The 22,954-nt window shown below is 34.0% G+C and overlaps 1 protein-coding gene and 1 long non-coding RNA gene across 3 annotated transcripts; one reads left to right on the forward strand and one right to left on the reverse strand.

Annotated features, from left to right (window-relative positions):
* Positions 1-416: 416 nt before the first annotated feature.
* Positions 417-1,481, reverse strand: LOC127091469 (germin-like protein subfamily 2 member 4). Its single transcript, XM_051030112.1, has 2 exons — positions 1,224-1,481; positions 417-1,140 (listed from the first exon to the last, which is right to left on the reverse strand). Exons 1-2 carry the CDS (start codon positions 1,333-1,335, stop codon positions 593-595), a joined length of 660 nt encoding a protein of 219 aa, XP_050886069.1. The 5' UTR covers positions 1,336-1,481; the 3' UTR covers positions 417-592.
* Positions 1,482-8,319: 6,838 nt separating this feature from the next.
* Positions 8,320-10,436, forward strand: LOC127091818 (uncharacterized). Of its 2 annotated transcripts, none has more exons than XR_007792014.1 (2): positions 8,320-9,079; positions 10,184-10,436. It is a non-coding gene; the product is annotated as an uncharacterized LOC127091818 (long non-coding RNA). The 2 variants fall into 2 exon arrangements; XR_007792015.1 differs by lacking the exon at positions 10,184-10,436 and adding an exon at positions 9,299-9,741.
* Positions 10,437-22,954: the final 12,518 nt, after the last annotated feature.

A 22,954-nucleotide genomic window follows, 5' to 3' on the forward strand; every position in this document is an offset into this window, starting at 1 on the left:
AATTTGACATGCTAACTTAAACAACAAACTAACATATTTCGACAGTTACACTAACTCTTCGACTTTGACAAAATTTACTACAACACTAGTTTATAACCCATAATATATATATATATATATATATATATATATATATATATATATATATATATATATATATATATATATATATATATATATATATATATATATATATATATATTCTTAAATTATCATTTTCTGAATATAGTATATAGATCAAATCCTCTCATTATAACTTTACATGTATGCATCTGACCAAACTGATTTAACAACTTAACATTATGAAAGAAAATGTGAGATGATAAAGGTACAATGTCTGTTTCACTGCATAGAAAAGAAATGTCTCTTTCACTGCATAGAAAAGAAATCAATGAAACTATATATCCCACATAAAATTTGACACATTCAAAGAATTTGCATTATTATCAACACTTACTCTACACAATCTCGATACAATTATGTTATACTCAATTCCATATTAAGCAGCAAAATGTAACACCATATAATCAAAACTCATCAACAACTATTATTCCAAACATAATATGAATTCCTCTCTTGAATATCATACATATTAAGTCTTCTTAGGAGTAAGTTTGGTCTTAATTTCATCAACCTGTTTAGTATCAATCTGAAAGGCCTGAGCAAGAACATCATTAGGAACAGTTGGTGTTGATCCAAACAAAGCTGAAGCAATTGAAAAAGTACCAGGAAGTTGACTGTTAAAAGCAGAAATCACAGAAGCAGCTTTATCTCCATTGTTCTTCTGATAATGCACCAAACCTTTTGGAAAGACAAAGACTTCACCCTTTTTGATGGACTTAGAAATGAGTTTGTCTGATGTAGTGATAAAACCAACATCTAATTCACCTTCTAACACAAAAACAATCTCGGTGGCACGAGGGTGCGTGTGTGGTGGGTTAAGTCCTTTAGGTTTGTAGTCTATTCTTGATAAAGACAATCCTAATGTGTTAAGCCCTGGAACTTTGTCAACATTGGCTGGAGTTACCAAGGATCCTACGGTGTTGTTGATAGCTTTAGGACTCGCTAAACCATCGAAAAAGAAATCAGCCGCTGTTACATTTGCCTCTGCCTTGCATGCAAATCCGTTAACCTTAACACCTGTGCATAACATAAACAATATACTGTTATGAAAGTTTCTATAGGTCTCTCAAACAATATCATAAGGGTTTAACATGCATTACCTGAAGAGGGAAGAGCTACACAAAGGTCTTGAAGTGTGTCAGGATCAGAAGCCAATGTAAATGAAATGGCACAGCATAAAAACACCAAAATTGACCAATTTGTTGGTGACATGGCTATTAAAGTGCTGATTATATAATATGGCTAGAGAGAAGAGAGGAAAGTTTTGAGTTGGATTGTGAGAAATGTGGCAATAAGGTTCTTCTTATATATGGCATAAAGAAATGGTTATTATTGGAAGAGTAGATGTACCAAATATGAGGGTAAAGTAGTAGTATAAAATCCTTCAACTTAAATTTAAAGCAATTTAGTAAAAAAGTCTTTACTAGAAAGATAACTATATGTCTGAAGTTAACGTTAGAATAAAAATCAACATACATATATTTGTTTGTTGGTTGCTGGGAAAATGTGAACATTGACAGTTCAGTGAAAAGAGGTTTGGTGAGAGATGTAATGTGAAGTGATAATTAAGCGGATCTAAATTTGACCCACCATGCAAAGTAGGTCCTAATCAATTCTAGAACTGGCCAATTTCTATCCTTTTTTTCTTTTTTACTTTGCTGCTAAAAACTTCGTACTATCGTTTTTAAACCATATTTATTGTTTTAAAAAATGAACATGTAATAAGAGAATTGAGTAGAAAGAAAAGCACCAAATACCAAATCTGAGCAACCTTGACAAGGAATGGATGCAGCACCCACCACTTCAGTTTCAATCTTATGCTTCTCGATAGACTTTGAGCACAGCGAGGAGTTCTTTTTATTTATTCATCAAATATCATTCATTTCTCGATAGGATGATAATGATATGATTTGGATAGGGTACTATAATACTCGTCTCTATATCCGAGTTTTAGAAAAATACTCGTGCCGAGAGTCCATATATGTGTGGGCGTCAATGTATGTACCCATGTCCATACTTTGTGGATACCTAAGCACTCATAGCCTATCCATTATCAACATTTCTAATAAAAATAAATCAATCAATTATGAAATATCAAATACTTTAAACTTTTTTAATAACATTTAAAAAAATTCAAAGATTTTATTGTTGAATTATAAAATAAACAAACATTTATATTAAAATGTGTGGTACTTTATAGTGATATTTTTTAAAACAAATTGATAGACATGCATTTTATATAATAATATAAATGACATTATATAAGTATATATTGTGTGGATTGAGTACTAAGCTATTTGTACCCCGCACTCATACCCGCCTATTTTAGTGGGTATTTATCCGTATCTATGTCCGAGTCTATTTCGCGGGTTTTTGCCATACTCGTTATGGGCATTTTTTGTGGGTATCCAATGAGTTTGGGTCAAATTGCCATCCATATTCTTTGAAGTTAAATAATCTTAACAAATTACTAGTATTTTTTAAAACTTTTTTTATTATAATTCTTTAAATTTTTTTAACTATTTTTTAGATAGGCTTTTTTTAATGGAAAATATTTCTGATGGGCAAGTGATGTGAAAGAAATAGGCTCAATCATCAGTCCAAAGTCAATCCAATAAAGCTTTGAAGGTACGGTGTAACATTGTATTAAAGTTCCATACTAGATCCACCTCAAGGGTTGCTTCCTATTATTAGATGTTATCGAAAGGCCTCTGCATTCCATGTTGAAATAGTAGGACACATCCATAACCTCCCTTCATATATAAGGCATCAGTGATACTTGAGGTATTCTCTATGAATAATAAATCACTTTACTCATTATTCTCTTACTAACTTGGACCTTGTAGTGGTAACCTTGAAGGGTCACCCTCGCACCGTCGTACTGGAACTCCACTCCATCGCATCTAGACTTTACTCCTTCATTAACCAAATAGCTCTTCTAGAATCCATATCGTCTCATATGTTCCTCATTAATTCGGTTGGTATCAGATCTTCTAGCAAGAAAAGTGTTCTACCACGAAGTTTATTCAAATCACCAGTCGCAGTTCATAGACAAGAGGAAGATAGACATATTCTAGGTTTTCGAGACCACGAGAAGGTGGATGGAATTCCTAATGCAACACTTCCACTATTCATAACCACTGTCGTAGCCAATCGGGGATCCTCATCGACGATAAAATTTCATGTGATGTGATGTACCTCAGAGTGGTCATGAGATTAGGTATGCACATGAAAGATTTGAAGTCATGTGAATGTGAGAACCTTCTAGCATTCAATGACTCCTTTACTCTTCCATGTTGAACCATTGATCTATTGGTCTCGTTCGGAGAAGTTAAAAACAAGAAAACCATGAAAGTATACATCTGCATCATCCCTTGCAAAAGAGTCTACAATACTATCCTCGAAAGGTCGTCTCTAGCAGCGTTAAACGCAATGTTGTTCACAATCCATTTTGTTAGACAAGAGACTCCAAACACAAGAGGAGGATGAATTGTGTAGGTTTGAAAAATAATTTTAAAATAAAAATATTTGATAAAATCAGAGTTTAAAACGAGTTTGTAAAACAAATAAGAAATGTGTAATGGAATTAAGTAAATCAAAGAGAAGGAAATGCAGCAGAAATAAACAATTGAAATATAAAGATATAAGGGAAGAGAAAGATGCACTATATATTTATAGAGATTCGATCTAATGATTTGACCTAATCTTCTCCCCAATTGTTTATTCTTGAGAGTCCACACTATTATGTGAGTTTTTGAGTTTTTTTCCACAAACCTCCTTACAAAAGGATTGGAGTTTTCCAATAGGTTTCTTCTCAATCGAACACGGGAGTTTTACCTAAAAGAGACCTCTCAACCAAGAGATTTTACCACCAGGATAATCTCGAACCAACTAAGAGCTTTTAACATTAGGCTTAGTTCACAAACCAAATGAGAGTTTTAATTATGGAGACCTCACAAGCAAACAGATGTTTTAAAAGGTTCGCCTCAACAACCAAACAAGAGATTTTCAATTGATTTAGCTTACAACAAAAACAAATTTCTCACCAGCGATATTTTACAATAATGCCCTTACATCAAATCCAAACACCTAACAGATAAAAGATTCACTCTCAAAGGCAAAATGAATAAATAAAGAGAAAAAAGATATATGTGTGTGTGTGTGTGTGTGTGTGTGTGTGTGTGTATATATATATATATATATATATATATATATATATATATATATATATATATATATATATATATATATACACACACACACACAGAGAGAGAGGGGGAATTTTGAGTATGTTTTTTAGTGTAAAATGAAATGAGGGGAAACCCTCTTTTTCTAGGGAAAAAATTCTCTCAACAAGGAAATGGTCCATGAGCCTTTTAAAGCTCACAATCGATTATGCCGCAAGGATAATCGATTATGTAGTACAAAAAAGGAAGGTTTTAAAAGGCACCTCCACTAATGACTAAGAACCTAATAGTCGATTATTAGGGTTACAAAATCGATAATTGATTAACCATAGCGAGCTAATCGAGTATTCCATGTAAGAAAACCCTTCTAGTTTATTAGAATGAGTTTCTAATATATTAGCTAGGCACAAAAGTATTTCTGGGTTGATTTAATTAAATAATAAAGGCTTTGTGATAATTCAAAAGTGTATGTGTGATTTGACATAGTCGGTTCAAGAGCTAATCTTAGACCTTTTTAAGACACAGATCACTCGACTCAAACATGATGAGCTTTAACACTTCTGGTCTTTCACAACTCAGAAGCCTTAGGTTCCTTGCTACATTAACTTTGACTTTTTAGAACTTCACTAGAACCTTGAATCTTCTACCTAATGAGACTTAAGATAATTCTTTGTGATACATGATATCATCAAACATATTGTTTGATTAGAGATTTTCATTGTCTCCATCAAATGTCGCTTGACATTAGGTGTTGTACTCCAAAGATAGACTTTGATATCTTGATCTTCAAGCATCACAACTTTATCACACATTATATGACGATTCTTAGTCTTATAATCATCAACACCAAATGAACTTGATCAACACATCTGATGAAGACTTCACCTTAAAGTATTTTCATCATCAAAATCAAACAAATTGCTGCAAACATCATACATGTAAGCTCATAGAACCGCATTCTCTCTATTTTTTATTATGACAACACTTCTCTCAGATATGTGGACAACCAAATAAAGAAATGTGATATATTGGATTGGTTAAACTCATCATGACAATAATATAGGGTATACTTCTCCCTCTTTGGCATAACAAAAAAATGGGGGGAAACAATGAACAAATATGGTAGATGCAAAAGCATTAAAAAAACTCATAGCACTTCATTAGTTAAAAGCATAATTCAGTTACAAAAGGAATAAATAGTAGGAAATAACAAAAAAAAGCAACAAAACAGCTAAAACTCCATGAGGCATCTAAGACCCACTTTTTGCGAGCATACGGGCTAGACTGTTGATCTTCCTATGAGTCTTCTTCTATTGATGATGGTGTTGAGGAGTAGGGGTGTCCTTTGTTCAGTTTGGATCGATTTTGAGGTAAAAACTCATCCGATCCAAAGATAAATTTACTCGCGATTCGGTTCGGTTTTGGATGATTGGATAAAAAAAACTGATGTGATCTGATCTAATTTTATATGGTTTAATTTGGATCAGTTTGTGGATATCCAAATTACAAATTAAATTTTTATTAAGATTGTAAAAATTCTAATAAAAATATATTTGATATAATATATAATATATTGTATACTAAAAATTTATATTACAAAGTGAGAATGATCAATTATAGTTAAAGCAAGTGAAATAATAAAAATAAATAGATTAAACTAAATTAATAAATAATATAAAAAAATCAATATTATCGAATAATAAATTAACATAATATATCATATAAATAAATAAATATAAATATATATACATGCGGTTTGGTTTGGTTTGGATCGGTTTTGAAAAATCAGTCCGAAATCAGATCTGAATCGAGTGATTTCTACAAAATGATATCCAAACACATCCAATAATATTCGATTTTTTATGGTTTTCGGTTTTTTTGGGTCTTCTTACGGTTTTTATTTGGATCGGTTTGGATTTGAACACCCTTATTGAGGAGAGCTTTTGTTGGAATAGTCTCTAGAATTTCATAGTTGAACTCTTCTAGAATTTATGCCTCTCCTTGCTGAGGTTGAACTGGATCACTTGAATAGAATCATTTTTCCTTGGAAGTCTTATGGGCCAACACTCCATCATTAAAGACTAATCTTATTAGACCTAGTGTTCAACTTCCTATCCTAGTGTACTTTTCGTCCAACTCTTCATCCTTAAAGTTGAACCCCACATGCTCCAAGATTTTTGTTATCAACCCAACAAACGGTAACCATATATTTTTTCTTTTATTGTCAATAATGTGGTGGATTGCGACACTTTCCAAATTCGTTTCTACTTTGTTTGTAATTCTCCATACCACGTCAACCTCGATTTTGGATAGTTGCCCAAAATGTATTTCTTTGGAATAGAATATGGAAAACCACCTAGTGGATGAGATGAATATCAAAGTGTATTTTGCTTACCTTGAAAGGAGTAGGGATGTCAGAGCTATTATCAAACAAGAAGGAATTAGCAACATGCATATAAGAATAACCATTACCTTCAACTTTGAATTCTGAGTTGATGCATCTGCTAACTTTTCAAGAGATAATCTTATTGGATGCCTCTTCACCTCACTGCTAAGGACCCCTCTGACATACTTGAGGTTTGAGTAAAACATATTCATCAAACATGAAAAAATTTCTTGAAGAATATCATATATGAAGCTCCTTAGTGAAGCTTCTTTAAACCACTTCAAAAAACTACAACTTGTAAAGACTTTTTCTTTCAAATGGTATGAAGGGAGGATCCTTCTTTTTGCATAACCTCTGTTGTAACAAATCTCTTGCTCTTGGGATGAAAATATCTCAAAGGAGAAAAGTGTTGATGAGGAGCTTCCAAAAGTAAGCATCCTTTTTGGATCCATTAATGATGATGAATATTACAAGAGATTTTGCAAAAATACATAGAAAACAAGAAAAAAATAGTTGAAGAATGCAAGAGAGTGATGAGAAATAGAGAGGAAGTGAATACATATCCATATACCCCTCCTCTAATTCATTATATACCGTGATAATCAATTAGGGAAATAAATATTGGATTCCCTCATAATTTATTGTTGGCGGCGCACGGTTCCAAAGGCCCATAATCGCTTATTCATCAGGGTTAATCGATTATATGGAGCGAAAATTAGAATTCTAAAATTCAAATCTGCTCAAATAGATTACACTCATACCAAATCAATTATTTAGGCTTATTTCAACTGTTTTTTATCCTTTTGGGCCTTGTCATGAAGTTTGGATTGGATTGGGTTATTGCTTTTGGCACACCTAAACTTCAAAAATGCACTCCTTTTGCCTTGATTTTTCAAAAAAAAACTTTGCATTCTTGCTAAAAGGCTCAACCAACTCAAAAACAAATATATGTTAGTGATAACACCAAATTCACTGAGCATGGTGTCATACCCCAATTTTGTCCGGGCATATTTAAATTTTTGTAAAATCGATTTCATTTTTAATTTGCATCATATGCACAGCATGACATGCATTTCATCATGAATAAAACCTAAAATATCAGTCAGAATAAATTTATTGAAAATACAGACAAACTGGTTAAATCATTTCTCAAGAACATGTAAAATCAGCGGGTAAAAAGTTTCAGAATTAAAATTACAAACACCAATACTATTAATCTACGGTTCATGTCGTTTAACCTGGTGTGTTCGTTGTATTTTTGAGCGGCTGTTTCGATTGCATTTCGACCCGCCTGAGTCTTTTAACCGGTGCAAATTTATTTCAGAATTTGAGGAAACGCTGTATTTTTTCAATAAGTATATTTTGTGCTGATCATTTTAGTGTGTTTGATTTAATTTTTTGAACAAATTTATATCCGACTTTTATTTGTAATTAATCCTTTTATTTCTTTGTCTAAAATTCAAATTAGAGTTTTATTATTATTACTATTATCTAAGTTAAATTACTGTTTAAGGATTTTTTGTTAATAACTAATTTTTAATACTAAATAATAAAATTGTTTGCAAATAGATATATTTAATCAGCATTGGATTCTTTTTTTTTTCTATTGCAATTGGACAGCTCATAATACCCACACGTCTCTTTCATTTGCCAGCTATCACCTAACGTCTCTCTCTGCTCTCACACGTTACCCTCTCTGCTTTTACACGTGATCCTCCTCTCTTCTCTCTCCATTCTCCGATACTTTCTCTGTACATGAAAAAGAAGCGAAAAAGAAAACAAAAGAAGGCACATACAAGTGACCTCTCTCCAAAAACACCCTCTCTAAAAAATGAAAAAGAAAAAGTCTCTTACTGTTCATCTCCTTCACCCTTGGTTGAATTGCCGGAAACTGCGCCTCCGCCGGCAATCACACAAACACCGTCAGCCACCATCCACGCACCTCCACCGGTGAAACTCTCACAAACCTCACACCGCACACAACAACCACTTCCGGCCACGAACCAACAACCCCCGCCGTCTTCCGCTGTGAACTCCGCCGACGAACACCGTTCTTCCTCCTTCACCCTCACGAAACCGGTTCCGGCAAGCACATCCCTCGTGCTGTTTTTGTAGATCTAGAATCTACCGTCATCGATGAAGTCAGGTCCGGTACCTACCGACAATTCTTCAAGCAACAACACTACAACAATGTTTCGCAGTTACTTCTTTTGGTTGTTGCGGCGATTCAGATGCAAGCATATTCAGCTCGAACAACAAACTTGAAGTGCGAGGTTATTGTTTCATTTCGAGTTCCAAGGCGTATTCCGCTAACCGACTGGTTTGATGAACATGGTGAAGCCACGCCGCTGATGCGACTATTCACACCAACCACATATTTCCGGTAACAAATCCATATCAAAACTCGGTTTCGCACTATGTCTTATTTCAAATATTTTAATACTTTTATTGGTTTGCCTTTGCGTTATCATGATGAATTTGTTGCACAAATTGATGGTTGTGTGGCTGTTGATGAATGATATGAGTGGGTAAAGATAGTAGAGTCTTGGCATTAGTTTGTTTCGTTACTTATATATGTTGGGTGTTTATTTTCATATGATAGGAATACTAAGAACAACATACATGCATACACATATTTCTAGCTCAGATTTTAGTAGCAGAATTGGTTTACTTCGAAAGGTAAAGATGCACACTTTATGAATGAAATACCAAGCTAGTGCTCACTAACAATTTTTGCCAATGGATTTACTGTTGCATCTTTTATTCTGTTGATATGGTTATTAATGCGCATAAGTTTTCAGAATTGGTATCTTCTACTCAATTTAATCTCATGTTTTCTTGTTGCTATGCAAACTTATGCCTATACAAACCTCAGTTTTAGGCAATCGTTCTCAGTTTGTGTTTAAATATTCAGGCTGCTGTAATAATGTAAATATAGCAAATCAGAATACGACAATTGTAGTAACGATTGTGTTTCGTTACTAATATCGGCATAATGGGCTGATGTATTGTGTTTAAATAATAGAGCCAATTGTGTTGTGTCTATTCCGGTTTAATTGGTGTTGCAATTTAATTTTTTGATTCGATTTCGTATTGAGTTTTGATTGTTTATACTATATTTAATTTGAACATATTATGCTGTGTTGAGATCTTGAGATTACAATTTGTATTTTTGTTTTAATAATTTAATCAATGGTTAAGGTCTATTTTAAAGTTTCTAAATTATGATAACTGGTTCATGTTCATGCTAAGGAAATAAGTTATTATAAGCTACTTAAGGTTTATTTCAATTAGTTTGGTTTAATTTATAGCTTTTTGGAAAGTATAGCGTTACAAATAATATTAAGTGATTGTTGTTCCCACTTGTTTAACTGAGATGCTGAACTAAGTACATAACTTATTGGATATTGAAATTTGGTGCTTTAAAAATTTAAGTTCTTTTCATTAAAAGCCAACACTTTTGTTTTGCTGCACATTTTAATGGTAGGATTGCTATAAAGTTTCATTAGCTATGACTTTTGGGCTAGCTATGACTTTTGGGCGGTTATCGTCGTTTGCGGTAAAGGTTCATTCTATGGTGTAAACCGTGACAGTTTAGATTTTCCTTTAAAATAGCAGCATAATATGCACATTGCAAATAAGTAATCTTTTACTAATAAATATCATGTAAATATTACATTGAGTAGTTTTGGTGTAAGCTCATTGCATTTCATTTATTTATTTATTATTTACTTGCATTAGTTAATTGATTAATTAAATTATTAGTTAATTAGATTAATAAATTATTGTTAAATATATTTTTTGATTACTCTGATTTTATAGTACTTAGTAGATCAATGTCTACCCATGTCCATGCATGCAAGTAATCGTTTTTATTTTCACCATCAACTTTTTTTTTTAAAAAACAACTTTAAATCAAATCAAATTATTTTTCACTAATGTGACGAATACCAATTCAACTCTCGATCCGATGCCGGTTACATTATTTAAAATTAATTAAAAAGTACCTAATCACGATTAAATATCATTTCACAATTTGGAAATAAAAAAGGGATGGTTTTGAGTTTTCAACTCCTCTCCTCGATTATTCGAATACGAGTTCTCTTACTCGGTTAGTCGAATAATCTTCATTTCTAAACCCACTTAAGCATGATTAAATAAAAACATTCTTACAATAAATAAAAATGTGAAAAGGGGGATGGTTTTGAATTTTCAATTCCTCTCCTCAATTATTTGAATACGAGTTCTCTTATTTGGTTAGTCAAATAATTGTCATTTTTATCCGCTTAAACATAAACACAATCAAAACAGATTATTTTCACAATAATGAAATGAAAAAGGAGATGACTTTGAGTCTTCAACTTCTCTCCTCGATTGTTTGAATACGAGTTTTCTTACTCGGTCAGTTAAACACTCGTCATTTCGTTACAAACTTCCAAATCCGCTTAAATCGAAATATTTTTACAATAAGCTAAATGAAAAAAGGAGTTGACTTTGAGTTTTCAAATTTCACTCCACAATTGTTTGAATACGAGTTCTCTTACTCGGTCAGTCGAACAATTGTCATTTTTTACAAACATATCACTTAATCAAATCATTTTCATAACAAACTGTACGAAAAGGGAGATGGTCTTGAGTGTTCAACTCCTCTTCTCAAATGCTTGGATATAAGTTGTCTTACTTAGCCATTCGAGCACTTGTCGTTTATTCTAAAAAACATCAACCATATACAACCTTATTTTCATAAATATTCAAATGAAACAGAAAGCGGTCTAGAGTCTTCTATTCTCTTTCCCGATTATTAGGATACGAGTTGTCTTACTCGATTATCCGAGTATTCGTCATCCGTCCAAAGCACCTTAACTATTATCAAATCTTTCCTATAATTAAGGATGAAAAAGAAAGTGGTCTAGAGTCTTCTATTCCCTTTCCCGACTATTAGGATACGAGTTGTCTTACTCGACTATCCGAGTAATCGTCATCCAACCAAAAACATCTCAACCAACCAAAACATCCAACATATTAATTCAACTTGTCACTTCCGTATGACCAAAACTCCTTTCAAAAAGAACACAATTTAATCTTTTCTAATGCGCATAACAAATCAATGCTTAAGCCTCCCCCGAGAGTAGACAAGCCAGTGTTTAGCCTTTAGGATGCGATATAAATAGTTGTCCATTAAAAAACACCAACCAACCGTAGTTCCCCGAACTACGAATGCTCTGATTTCCTTATTTAAGGATACGTAGGCAGGAGATTGCTGTATCTTCGCGAGCACACTAATAAAAAACCTCCCCTTTCTCCTTTTTGAGGTTCTCATCCATTTCTATTTTTAATAACCTAAGGATAACAAACAAACATAAATTAACACTCGAAACACACTATTGAACTAAAAGGTTCCCGTTGAGTACAACAGACGCAAGGGGTGCTAATACCTTCCTCCTGCGTAATCCACTCCCGAATCCGAATATGGTTGCGAAGACCATTATTCCATTTCCTAAAGGTTTTATCGATATTTTCCTGTCCCTTCATTGGGATAAATAAAGTTCGGTGGCGACTCTGTCCGAACACTAATTTTTTCCGCGACCATCGCGAGGAATCGTATTTTTCAAGATGCGACACATGGAAAATATCACTTGTTGGAGAATTTCCTCATTGTTTTTCTGTTTAATTTTTGTCAAATGTTTTACCTTAGAACTTCAAAAAAATATTGAGAAAACTCCCACTCGGGAGGGAACGGCAAAACATCGTCAAAATCCCATCTCTACGGATAGCTTGATATTAGAGTTGGCTAAACAAAATCAGGAATGACGAAATCTTCAAAGACCCTCAGACTCCAAATTCATCAGCTAGGTCAAACATGACTATTGAGCACCACATCAATGCCAACAAGAAACTTGATCGGTCACTAATTCCGTCAAGATTGATTAAACAATATCAAGAACAACAGACTTCTCTTATATACTCATAGTATACACATGACTTTCACAAAAAAATTTAAATTTGCAATAACCACCGTCAAAGCTGTAAAGCCTTTCCTGCAAAACATATTAAGTTTTTAGCTTTGATACTCAAATCTTTTTGGATTATGGTGCGTTAGTCACTTTAAAATACCTAGAGGTATTACCTTTATACCCTTTTAATTTAGAAAAACGGGAAGGTCCAAGAATACCAAACTTGTTACAAAAAATTTATTTAAAGATTAGGAGATTAAATTTCTTCTTATCATGCCAACAATTATTAAGTGATCTATTTTTATTAAAAGAATATCTTTAATTAGAAAGAATTAAATCAAGCTTATATTTACCATTAGTGAGTTTATCTAAGGTTTCATGCAAAAAGATTATTTCTTTTCTCAAAGATTTGCAAGATTCACATTTATCTAATCTTAGGAATTTGCTTCAGATACTAGCAATTTCTTCACCAAGAATCTTATTTTTGTTTTCTAAGAATTCGATATAATCCTTAAGATTAATAATTTTCCTCTATAATTTCTCATTTTCTTCAACAAGCTTAACAATGAGCTTAAACATTTGATTATGAGTTAAAGAAATTACCTTAGTTTTATCTTCTCTTGAAGCTTTGAGGCAGAAATAATCTTTTTTTTATTAGAATACTTTCTTTGATAAGGTGCTTCATCATTGAGTATATCTCTGAATACATTTGAAACTCTTGATATTGATTCCTTTGATTAATAATTTGTTGCTACCTTTTCTTCACATGAGACTTGATATGAGGGATCTCTGAATATTCTTCCAGAAGTTTACTCTTCACAAACTCTTCTAGATGTTGTATCTACATCATCTTTACTTTCAAAGATTCTGCTTGTTGACACTTGGAATAATCGGCTAGATGAAGTTTATTTACATGTTCTACTACATGAGGCTTCTTCATCATTTCTCTTGGATGATAACTCTTCAGATGGTAGTTTATCTATTGAGATTGTTCTTTCAGAGGAAACTATTAGGGTTGATTTTACTATTTATTCAAAAGATCATGTTAATGAAGATTGTTCTAATGAACTTGAATTTATTCCTTCATTTTTCAAAAGTTGGATCAACTCCTTGAATTTCGTTATGATCTCCTCCTTTATTGATTCTTCGTGAAACTCAATAAAGGCAATATTATCTTTCGAGTTAAGGATTGGATCATATCTATGATTCTAACTCTTAATTCATAGATAGTTGTTAAAGCCATAATTTCTAACATAACCTCCAAGGGTTCTAATGGTTGAGTACCATCTATGAGAATGACTCTCATATTCATTTGGAATTTCAAGTTCCTAGATTTGTGTGTTCATTATCTCTTGCTTGATACTTAGAGAAACTCCATGTATCATCTCTAAAGTGTCTCACACTTCCTTGGCGGAATAACAAGTAAAGACATAATAAAATTCATTAGATTTTAAAGCATTGATCAAACGATGTTTGACTTTAAAACCAAATTGCACTTTTCTCTTATCTTCTTCAGACCAATGAAAAGGGGGTTTATTTACCACATCGACATTAAAGGAAAAGATAGGAATAAACGGATCATCGATTAAAACATCCCACATTTCAAAAATAATTGCTATTATAAAACTTTCAAATCTAGATTGCCATAATTCAAACATATCACCATCAAATGGTAGAGGTGTATTTATGAAAATTCATTTGTTAAAAGTAAAAGTGATTGCATCCTTTATTTTCCTCCTGAGATAATGATTCTTTAAATAGGATTTAGGCTTTGATGCCACTTGTTGAACAAATGACTCCAAACACAATAGGGGGTGAAATGTGTGAGTTTGAAAACGGTTTCCAAATAAAAATATTTGATGAAATTAGAGTTTAAAAACAAGTTTGTAAAGCAAACAAGAAATGAGCAATAGAATAAAGTAAATCATAGAGAATGAAATTCAACATAAATAAACTACTGAAATATAAAGAGATCAGGGAATATAAAGATGCACCAGAGATTTATAGAGGTTCGATCTAATGATTTGGTCCATTCTTAACCCCAAGAGTTACTTCTTGAGAGTTTCCACTATGATCTGAGATTTTGACAGGTTTTGCTCATGAACCCCCTTACAAAAGGATTGAGTTTTTAAATGGCTTTCCTCCCAACCGAACACGAGAGTTTTAACTATGATAGACCTACCAACCAATATACTTTACCACCCGGACAATCTCGAACCAACTGAGAGTTTTAACAATGGGTGGAGCTCTGAAACCAAATGAGAGTTTTTATTACGGAGACCTCCCAACCAAACAGGGGTTTTAAAAGGTTCACCATAACAACAAAACAAGATATTTTAAATTGGTTTAGCTCACAACCAAAACAAATTTCTCAGAAGATAGATTTTACAATAGTTCCCTTACACCAGACCCAAACACCGCATAGATAAAATATTCACTCTCAAAAGCACTAAGAGAGAGAGAGAGAGAGAGGAAGATATGTTATTTAGAATACTTTTTTTTTGTATAAAATGAAATGAGGGGAAGCCCTTTATTTGTAAGACAAAAGGTGGCTCATAAAGAAAAGGATCCATGGGCCTTTTAAAGCTCATAATTAATTATTCCAGAGTGAAATTATGTTCCTCGAGGAACAGATGTCGAACACGATGCTCAGACAACAGGCTCGACAAGATACATTAGAACCATTACAATAACAATTTCTAGGTGATAGAGCAAAAAAGTAATAATCAACACATTCAATTGTTTACCCAGTCCGATGAAACTACACCTACGTCTGGGGGGATGTGTCCATAACCCAAGAAAGGAAAATCACTTATTAGTAGTTTAATACAATTAGTCTTACAAGCAACAACAAATCTTATGTTGTCCAATGCCTCTTCCTAACACTATCCAATGCCTTTCTATTTAGAGTACCCCCCCCCCCCCTAAATATGAGAACCTACTTACTTTCTTCTCTGTCACAATCTCAGTGACAGGAGCAAACAACCAATAAACCCTAGTAGTCAACTTCAATCTTCACAAGATAAAGAATGTTAAAAGTTAAAACCCAACTAGACAAATCTTATATGTCAAGTTACTGAAACATGGAGGTGTACATAAACAATGTTGATTACAACTCAACTAGACAAACCTTATATTCCCAGTTACTGAAACATAGAGGCGTGCATAAAGATTCAACATTAATCCTATTAGGGCATTAGCGTGAATATACGACACAAAACCTAGACACTCTAAGATCTTCAATGGGAGTGCTTGTTTTCCAATGTAGGTTTCATCTCCTTATATAACAATGTAACTCTCGCATTTTTCTCCTTGGATAATATCTTTGAATTCGTCCATAATTAATGCATAATATGTTGCATATTTGATTTGCTCCTTGAGTATCTCCAACAAGATATGATTTATTTTTAATTCAAATTCAAATTTAAATCTGAATTAAACTTCATCTAACTGTCAAACAAACTACCTAATCATATTGTTAAATTAATAACAATAAAATCTTTAACAAATATGCAACATTCTAGAGCCTGTTGCACAAGGCCCAGATGTTGTACCAACATGTTGGAGCATCACACCTAACATGTGTCCTTTCTGCAGTTTCATGCAGCTTTAGCAAGTTAGACCAATCTTGAACACTTGGACACTTCTCCAAATTGTTGTTTTGCTAAAATTCTGAGAATCCAAAGAGTCAATCCAATAGGAATAACAATCTCCCCTTTTGGAAAATTATGGCAAAACAACTTTTCAAGATACAAAAGCACTTTTTCAATCAAAACAAGTGACAACCAGTAGATGTACGGATCTTCAGAGCATTTCAGCAGTAGTTGTAGCTTCCATGTATCAGAGTTAAGCACCAACAATAGCAGAAGTCATAAGCATCAATATTTATATGCTTTCACATAGTCCATTCAGTTTTCTCCAAACCAAACAGACAACACACAATCATTCACAGACTTAGTCACACATGAATCTAGTATCTCATATTTAACATCATACAATCCTACTAACTAACATATATCAACATGCAATCATTCATATACTTAGTCATGCACACAAAAATCAGTTAGTAGTTGATATCACTGAATACTACAAACACAGATAGATCTGTTTTCACATATACAAGGACCAGGATCAGATGTCTTGCCCGATGCTCCAGCATTAGCACTTTCCTAGATGGGTAGAGTACTAAGAAAAAACTTATTGCCTAAGCAACACCCATTACTCTCCTTTTTTCCATAATTTGGAAAAGGCATGGAAAGAACAACTATCTTTAACAACTTGCCAAAAGCTCATTATACACAAGTGTTTCAAAAGAAATCTCCTGCATCCTTATTTGCATATCCATCTTCTTCCTCAGTTTCCCATTCCTTTGTCAATAGAGGGAACCTTGATTCTGACAAATCAATTAAGAGTTGAAAATGAAAGTTTCACAAACTTTCTTCTATCATGCACCTTTATAAATTCCTTGATCAGCTTGTCATTTATAGAACTATCATCAGTAATAGTCTTAATTAGTACATCATCTTTCATGCTTTATTTCCAATCAAGAGTTTCTTCTCCTAACTTCCCCTCAGCATAAATATTTCTTTGAAGAACAAATTTCCACTTCTGAAAAATTGTTTTAGGATGGAACGACACATTATCCATGTGAGCAGAGTAGACATCCACATGAAATCTCTTCTCTTCAACTTTTCTCCTTAAGGTGACCACAATGTCTTGGACCATTGCTTCAACATTTCCCTCAGAATATCTTGTTTGAACAAACTTGATATCCACCACATACTTAACCATGACACCTTGTTCCTTAGTCAATAACATGTCACACAAGTTGTCTAGCTCATCCAGGTTGACATCTTCATCATTGATCATTTGGTTGCTCCAAAATAGTCGAGTGCAACTTCTTTCAGCATATGTACCTTGATAACCACAGGAGTAATTTTTCACTTGAGAAAATGGAAAGTGTAACACCCCGAATTAAATAAGAGGATTATTTAAATTAAGTTAATAATATATTTAATAATTTAATTAAATAAATTGAATTATTGGATTATTATTATTATTATTATTTGGAATAATAATTATTTGGAAAATATATATAAGTTGGAAATAAGAGAAAGAGTCTCATTTTTTGGAACAGAAAGGTTTTACGTGAAAAAGTGGAGAAGTGGAGAAAAGGGCAAAGAGAAAGAGCTAGAGAGCAAAGGTTGAAGAACGGAAAAGCTTGAAGCTCAAAGAATTGCCGGATTATCTCAGGTAAGGGGGGTTTATCGTCGCTTAATGGGTATTATAGATTAACATGTCATGGGTAGTGAGAAACCGTTGAATTGACCCTAATTGGGATTTTGAATGCTGGAAACTATGTTGGATAGATTGTGTTTAGACTGTAATTGAATCCGTGTTTGAGTGTATTATGAATTTCTGAACGTATAGCTTTTTACGGAAATTGAATCGGAGGTCCGGAAGTCCTCCAACGGCGGAAAATGCGGAGAACTCTGCATTCTGCCTTGTGTTAGCGCAGGAACTGCTGTTTCGTCTGCGTTAACCGGTTAACCCAGGGCGTTAACCGGTTAACACTGTTATATTTTGTGAAAATGTGCTGTTTTGCCTGCGTTAACCGGTTAACCCAGGGCGTTAACCGGTTAACACTGTTGCGTTTTGCCAGAAAATGTATTTTTGTCCTGCGTTAACCGGTTAACCCAGGGCGTTAACCGGTTAACACTGTTGCAGTGTGGAAAAATTGTTAATTTTTATGTTGTGAACACAATTGGTGAGTGGCCTATTGTAGTTAATTATGATGAGTAATTTTGTTGGGTTATGTGATGAAGAGTCGATGCAAATATGTTGATAAGTTGTGTTAAAGTTGTTGAAAATATTGAGTTGTAGGCTTGATGAGCCAAAATTGATTATAAGTTGTTTTGTTGAAAATACTGAGTTGTAGGCTGATGAGCCAAAGTTGATTATAAGTTGTTTTTGTTGAAAAAGCTGTTGTGTTGCTGTTATTATTATGTTGTTGAAATTGCAAGTCGTACATTCCATATACATTCATATGCATAGAGTCGGAGCTTTGCTCACACCACGTTGGCCTGGATTGGCAAAAATCGGAGCTTTGCTCACACCACGTTGGCCTGGATTGGCAAAATTTTAAGTTGAAAGTTGAAGGCTTATGCCTTGATGCCCACTAAACTGGCAATGATTTTAAGTTGGGAGTTTTACTCCGAATGGTACCACATGCATGAAGAGTCGAGTCTCATTTGAGTTGCATTTTATGTTGTTATTGAGTTGCATTGTTTGTCGTTATTGAGTTGCATATTACGTTGTTATTGAGTATGATATTTGAGTTGATGTGCAGTTACTAAATGCATGATATGATTAGGGTGATTAACGTGTAAAATTACTTAACATAACATGATAATTTATAATGTTTGTTATATCGATTGAGGAACTCACCCTTACAACTATTTTTCAGGTAACGAGGAGTGAGTGAGTAGAAGTTAGTGCCGGAGTCTAGTGTAGTCTACTTAGTGGGTCGTGCTCTGATAGATGTAACATCGGGACGGGAGGTTTTAATTGTTTTATTGTTGGTTGTTGAACCTTTCACCTGTAAAACGTTATATGTTTTGAATGGTTGGTTGATTCTATCCGCTGCGAATTTTGCAAACAAAAATGTTAATGTTTATTTTGATTAAATAAAGAGCATGACAGTTGTTATGATGAATGATGTGATTCGAAGATGTGACACCCTTGTTTGTGTATTTACTCTGATAAATAATTGTTGTTGTTATTAAATATTTGGGGTATTTTAGAAGGGTGTTACAGAAAGCAACTTGCATCTTCTTCCAAGCTCAACTCAAGGTCATGTTGCATCTGATGAACCATATGTTCCACCATGTTGTCTAACAGGACATCAACACACATGAGATCTCTCTCAAGACTCGCATTGTATTTTATAATGACTTCCTCCAATAGCTGAATGTAATGTCCCAGACTGCTTTCAGGATTATCGACCAACACGAGTCTTTTCAGCATACTTTTTCCTCACTCGCACGCTTTTCAGAAAACTTTCCAGAAGGTCACCCATCCAAATACTACTCCAAGTTAAGCATATTTAACTATGGAGTTCTTATTTGTTAGGCTACCGAAAAAAAGATGCATCTTTTAGTATAGGTAGTACCAATCAATCCTTATAAGTCTTCTTTCAATCATGCAGTCCCATCCCTGCACATCCCCAAGATCCATCTCATTCCGATTGAATTCAACGACCACTCTCCGCCCTCTTCGGCCTCGAGTGTTACATTCATTCTTCGCCCTCTTCGGCCTCGGGTGTTGTATGCCCACCAGCTTTCCCTTGGTTCGTCCCCGAACCACGTCATATTGGGAGAGGTCTGGATCTGATACCATTCATTCATGTATCATGAGTTGTTGTTGTTGTTATTGTGAAAGAGGCGATTATAGGTTTCGATGTTGGTGACCGATAATTGTCCCAAACTTGATGTTGAGGCTTGGAGATCGGTGTGGGTGTTGGTGTAAGCCCTAGACGCCAATACTTTTGGTACTTGTATCGAACTATTTATTAATAATAAAAGTATTTTTCTTTATTATGTTCGTTTAATAAAGTCCCTAGAATAGCTAGTCTATTTAATGTATCAAGTGTGACTTAATCATGAGATCTCATTAAGCATAAGGACATTATTCTTAAAGTGTCTGTAGTCGAACTTTGTTGTGGATTGGGACAATATTAAGGCATTAAGACTATTATGTATATAGACTGATGATCACATATCATGGATCATGGATAAGGAGTTATCAAGTCTTAAACATAGGTATGAATATTATGAGTAATATTTATACTAGATTGACCCGCTATGAGAATACTACATAGAATATTATGCAAAGTGTCATAAGTTATTCTCATGGTGATAGTGGTGTATGCCACCTTTCGACCTGAAACCAATATAAACCCTAGATGTAGAGTCGAGTGCTTCATTCCTGATCAAACATTGTCCATAATTGGATGACCATAAAGACAGTTGGTGGGTACTCCACAAAGGATACTGAGGGACATGAGTGACCTAGATGAAATTTTCCCTCCTTGCATAACGGGATAAATGTCTAAGGGCCAAATATTGAACTGAACAATGATGACATGGTCTATGCCTTGTGTCTAATATAGATATAAGGAAAAAAAGGGTAATTGTACACATAAGTATTATCACAAAAAAGGGATTTGTCAGATCACATGCCATTTTCGTGTCATGGGTAGCAGTGATGTATTGTTAGATACCGCTCACTGTTTATTATGTTAAATACGTGATTTAATATAATTGTCAATGTCGCAAAAACCTACAGAGTCACACACAAAAGGATAGATTTATGATAGATAGAGTAAATAAGGAACACCATAAGGTACGGTGCACTTAAATGAATTGTAGAACGGCGTAAGGTACGGTGCACTTAAGTAGAATACGAAATATGGTAAGGTACCACGTGCTTAAGTGATTTTCGGTATATTCCATAAGATATGGGCCACATACACTTAAGTGGAATATTTAGCTTGCAGCCCACACAAAGGGTTCTATAAATAGAACTCTTGTGCAAAAGTATTTCACTTGATGAAATTTTGTTTCTCTCTCTCTCTCTCTCTCTCTCTCTCTCTCTCTCTCTCTCTCTCTCTCTCTCTCTCTCTCTCTCTCTCTCTCTCTCTCTCTCTCTCTCTCTCTCTCTCTCTCTCTCTCTCTCTCTCTCAGCCTTCATTCGTAGCAGCTAACACTGAGACTAAAGAAATTCGTTCGCGTGGACTGAGTAGAGGCGTTGTCACCACTCAATGCTCGTGATCACTCATTAGATCTGCATCAAAGGTTTCAATCGCCACAAGAGGTAACGGTTTCAATCGCCACAAGAGGTAACGGTTTCTATCACTGATCATGCCAATTCGTAAGGATCACTAAAGAAAAAAAAAATCGATGCGTCCTGGATCGCAATTTTCCTTCAGTGGGGCTCATGGGTTCGTAATTGATTGGAACATAATTAGAACCATTGTGAAATAGGCGATTACAGGTTTCGATATTGGTGATCAGTAATTGTTTCAAGCTTGATGTTGAGGCTTGGAGCTTAATGTGGGGCTCATGGGTTCGCAGATGATTGGAACTCGATTCATAATAAGAACTATTGTTGAGATCGATACCACATGCATATGAGTCTATAATGTTGATGAGAGACACATTTCATATTGATTGTGTATTATTGTGAAGTGGGTGAAATTTGAATACATGTGTTGTGTTGTATAATGGATTGTGTTTGAACTACATTGTATTTAATCTACTCTGGTTGTCTATGCGCCGCTTATTATTTGAATGTATTACTTACCCCTTCTGTTTGAATGTTGGCTTTACATGGGCATCGTGCAGATACTCATGAGTAGCTGCTATAGTAAGTGAAGTTAGCTCGATGAGTTATTCTTTAGTTTCATTGTTTAGAAGTCTTGCTTTGACCTTGTAACATCGGGGTCGAGAACGTTTATTTGATTATTTTGTTGAAGTTTAATAGTTCATTGGATTATGTTAAAGTGTTCAAGAGATGAGTTTAATGACTCTTGTTTTTTGAGAAGTTTTATTTTAATGAGGTTTAAAGACTAAATGTTGAGTTTATGTTTATTTATCCGATTATGACCGATACCGCCGCAATGATACCTAAGTGAAGATGAGTGTGCAAGGACAGGTGTTGTATGGCGTTAGTATTTTCCGTTGCATGTTTATTAATTGTTGGATGATTTTAGAGGTTTATCGTTGGTGCCACCTTAAATTATCCTATAATTCTTAATATATAAATTTTGGGATTTAGGGTGTTATATTCAACCCCCTCTTCAAATGTCAAAGGTTCTCTTGACAACATTCTATCAAGGGCTAGATACTTTCACTTCGGCATAATATCATGATAAAGGAGCGACAAGTTAAAAAAAATAGCACCAAATACAGACCTATCATGAACTTCCTTATTCATATTTACAACATCATTAATGTGGTCATTCCCTTTATATATTTCAGATGCAACTAGATTCCTTTCAGCCCCGCGTCTCGTCTTCATTGCATCTCAATTCCAATTCCAAAACAAGATTGTCTCTTTTTCATTGCATCTCAATTCCAGATCCAAAACAATATTCAACTACCCTTTCAACAACTTCAAACTGATTGCAAAGCTTCTTCACCATCCTATTTGGTTTAGATGACTTCACTGAGACCAATCCAGAGGCAATTGTAAGGTTTAAATGAGGGTTTCAAATGTCATAGAAGAACAAAAGAATTAGTGAA

This window comes from Lathyrus oleraceus, chromosome 6, assembly GCF_024323335.1.
Source record: "Lathyrus oleraceus cultivar Zhongwan6 chromosome 6, CAAS_Psat_ZW6_1.0, whole genome shotgun sequence".
NCBI classification, from domain to species: Eukaryota; Viridiplantae; Streptophyta; class Magnoliopsida; order Fabales; family Fabaceae; genus Lathyrus; species Lathyrus oleraceus.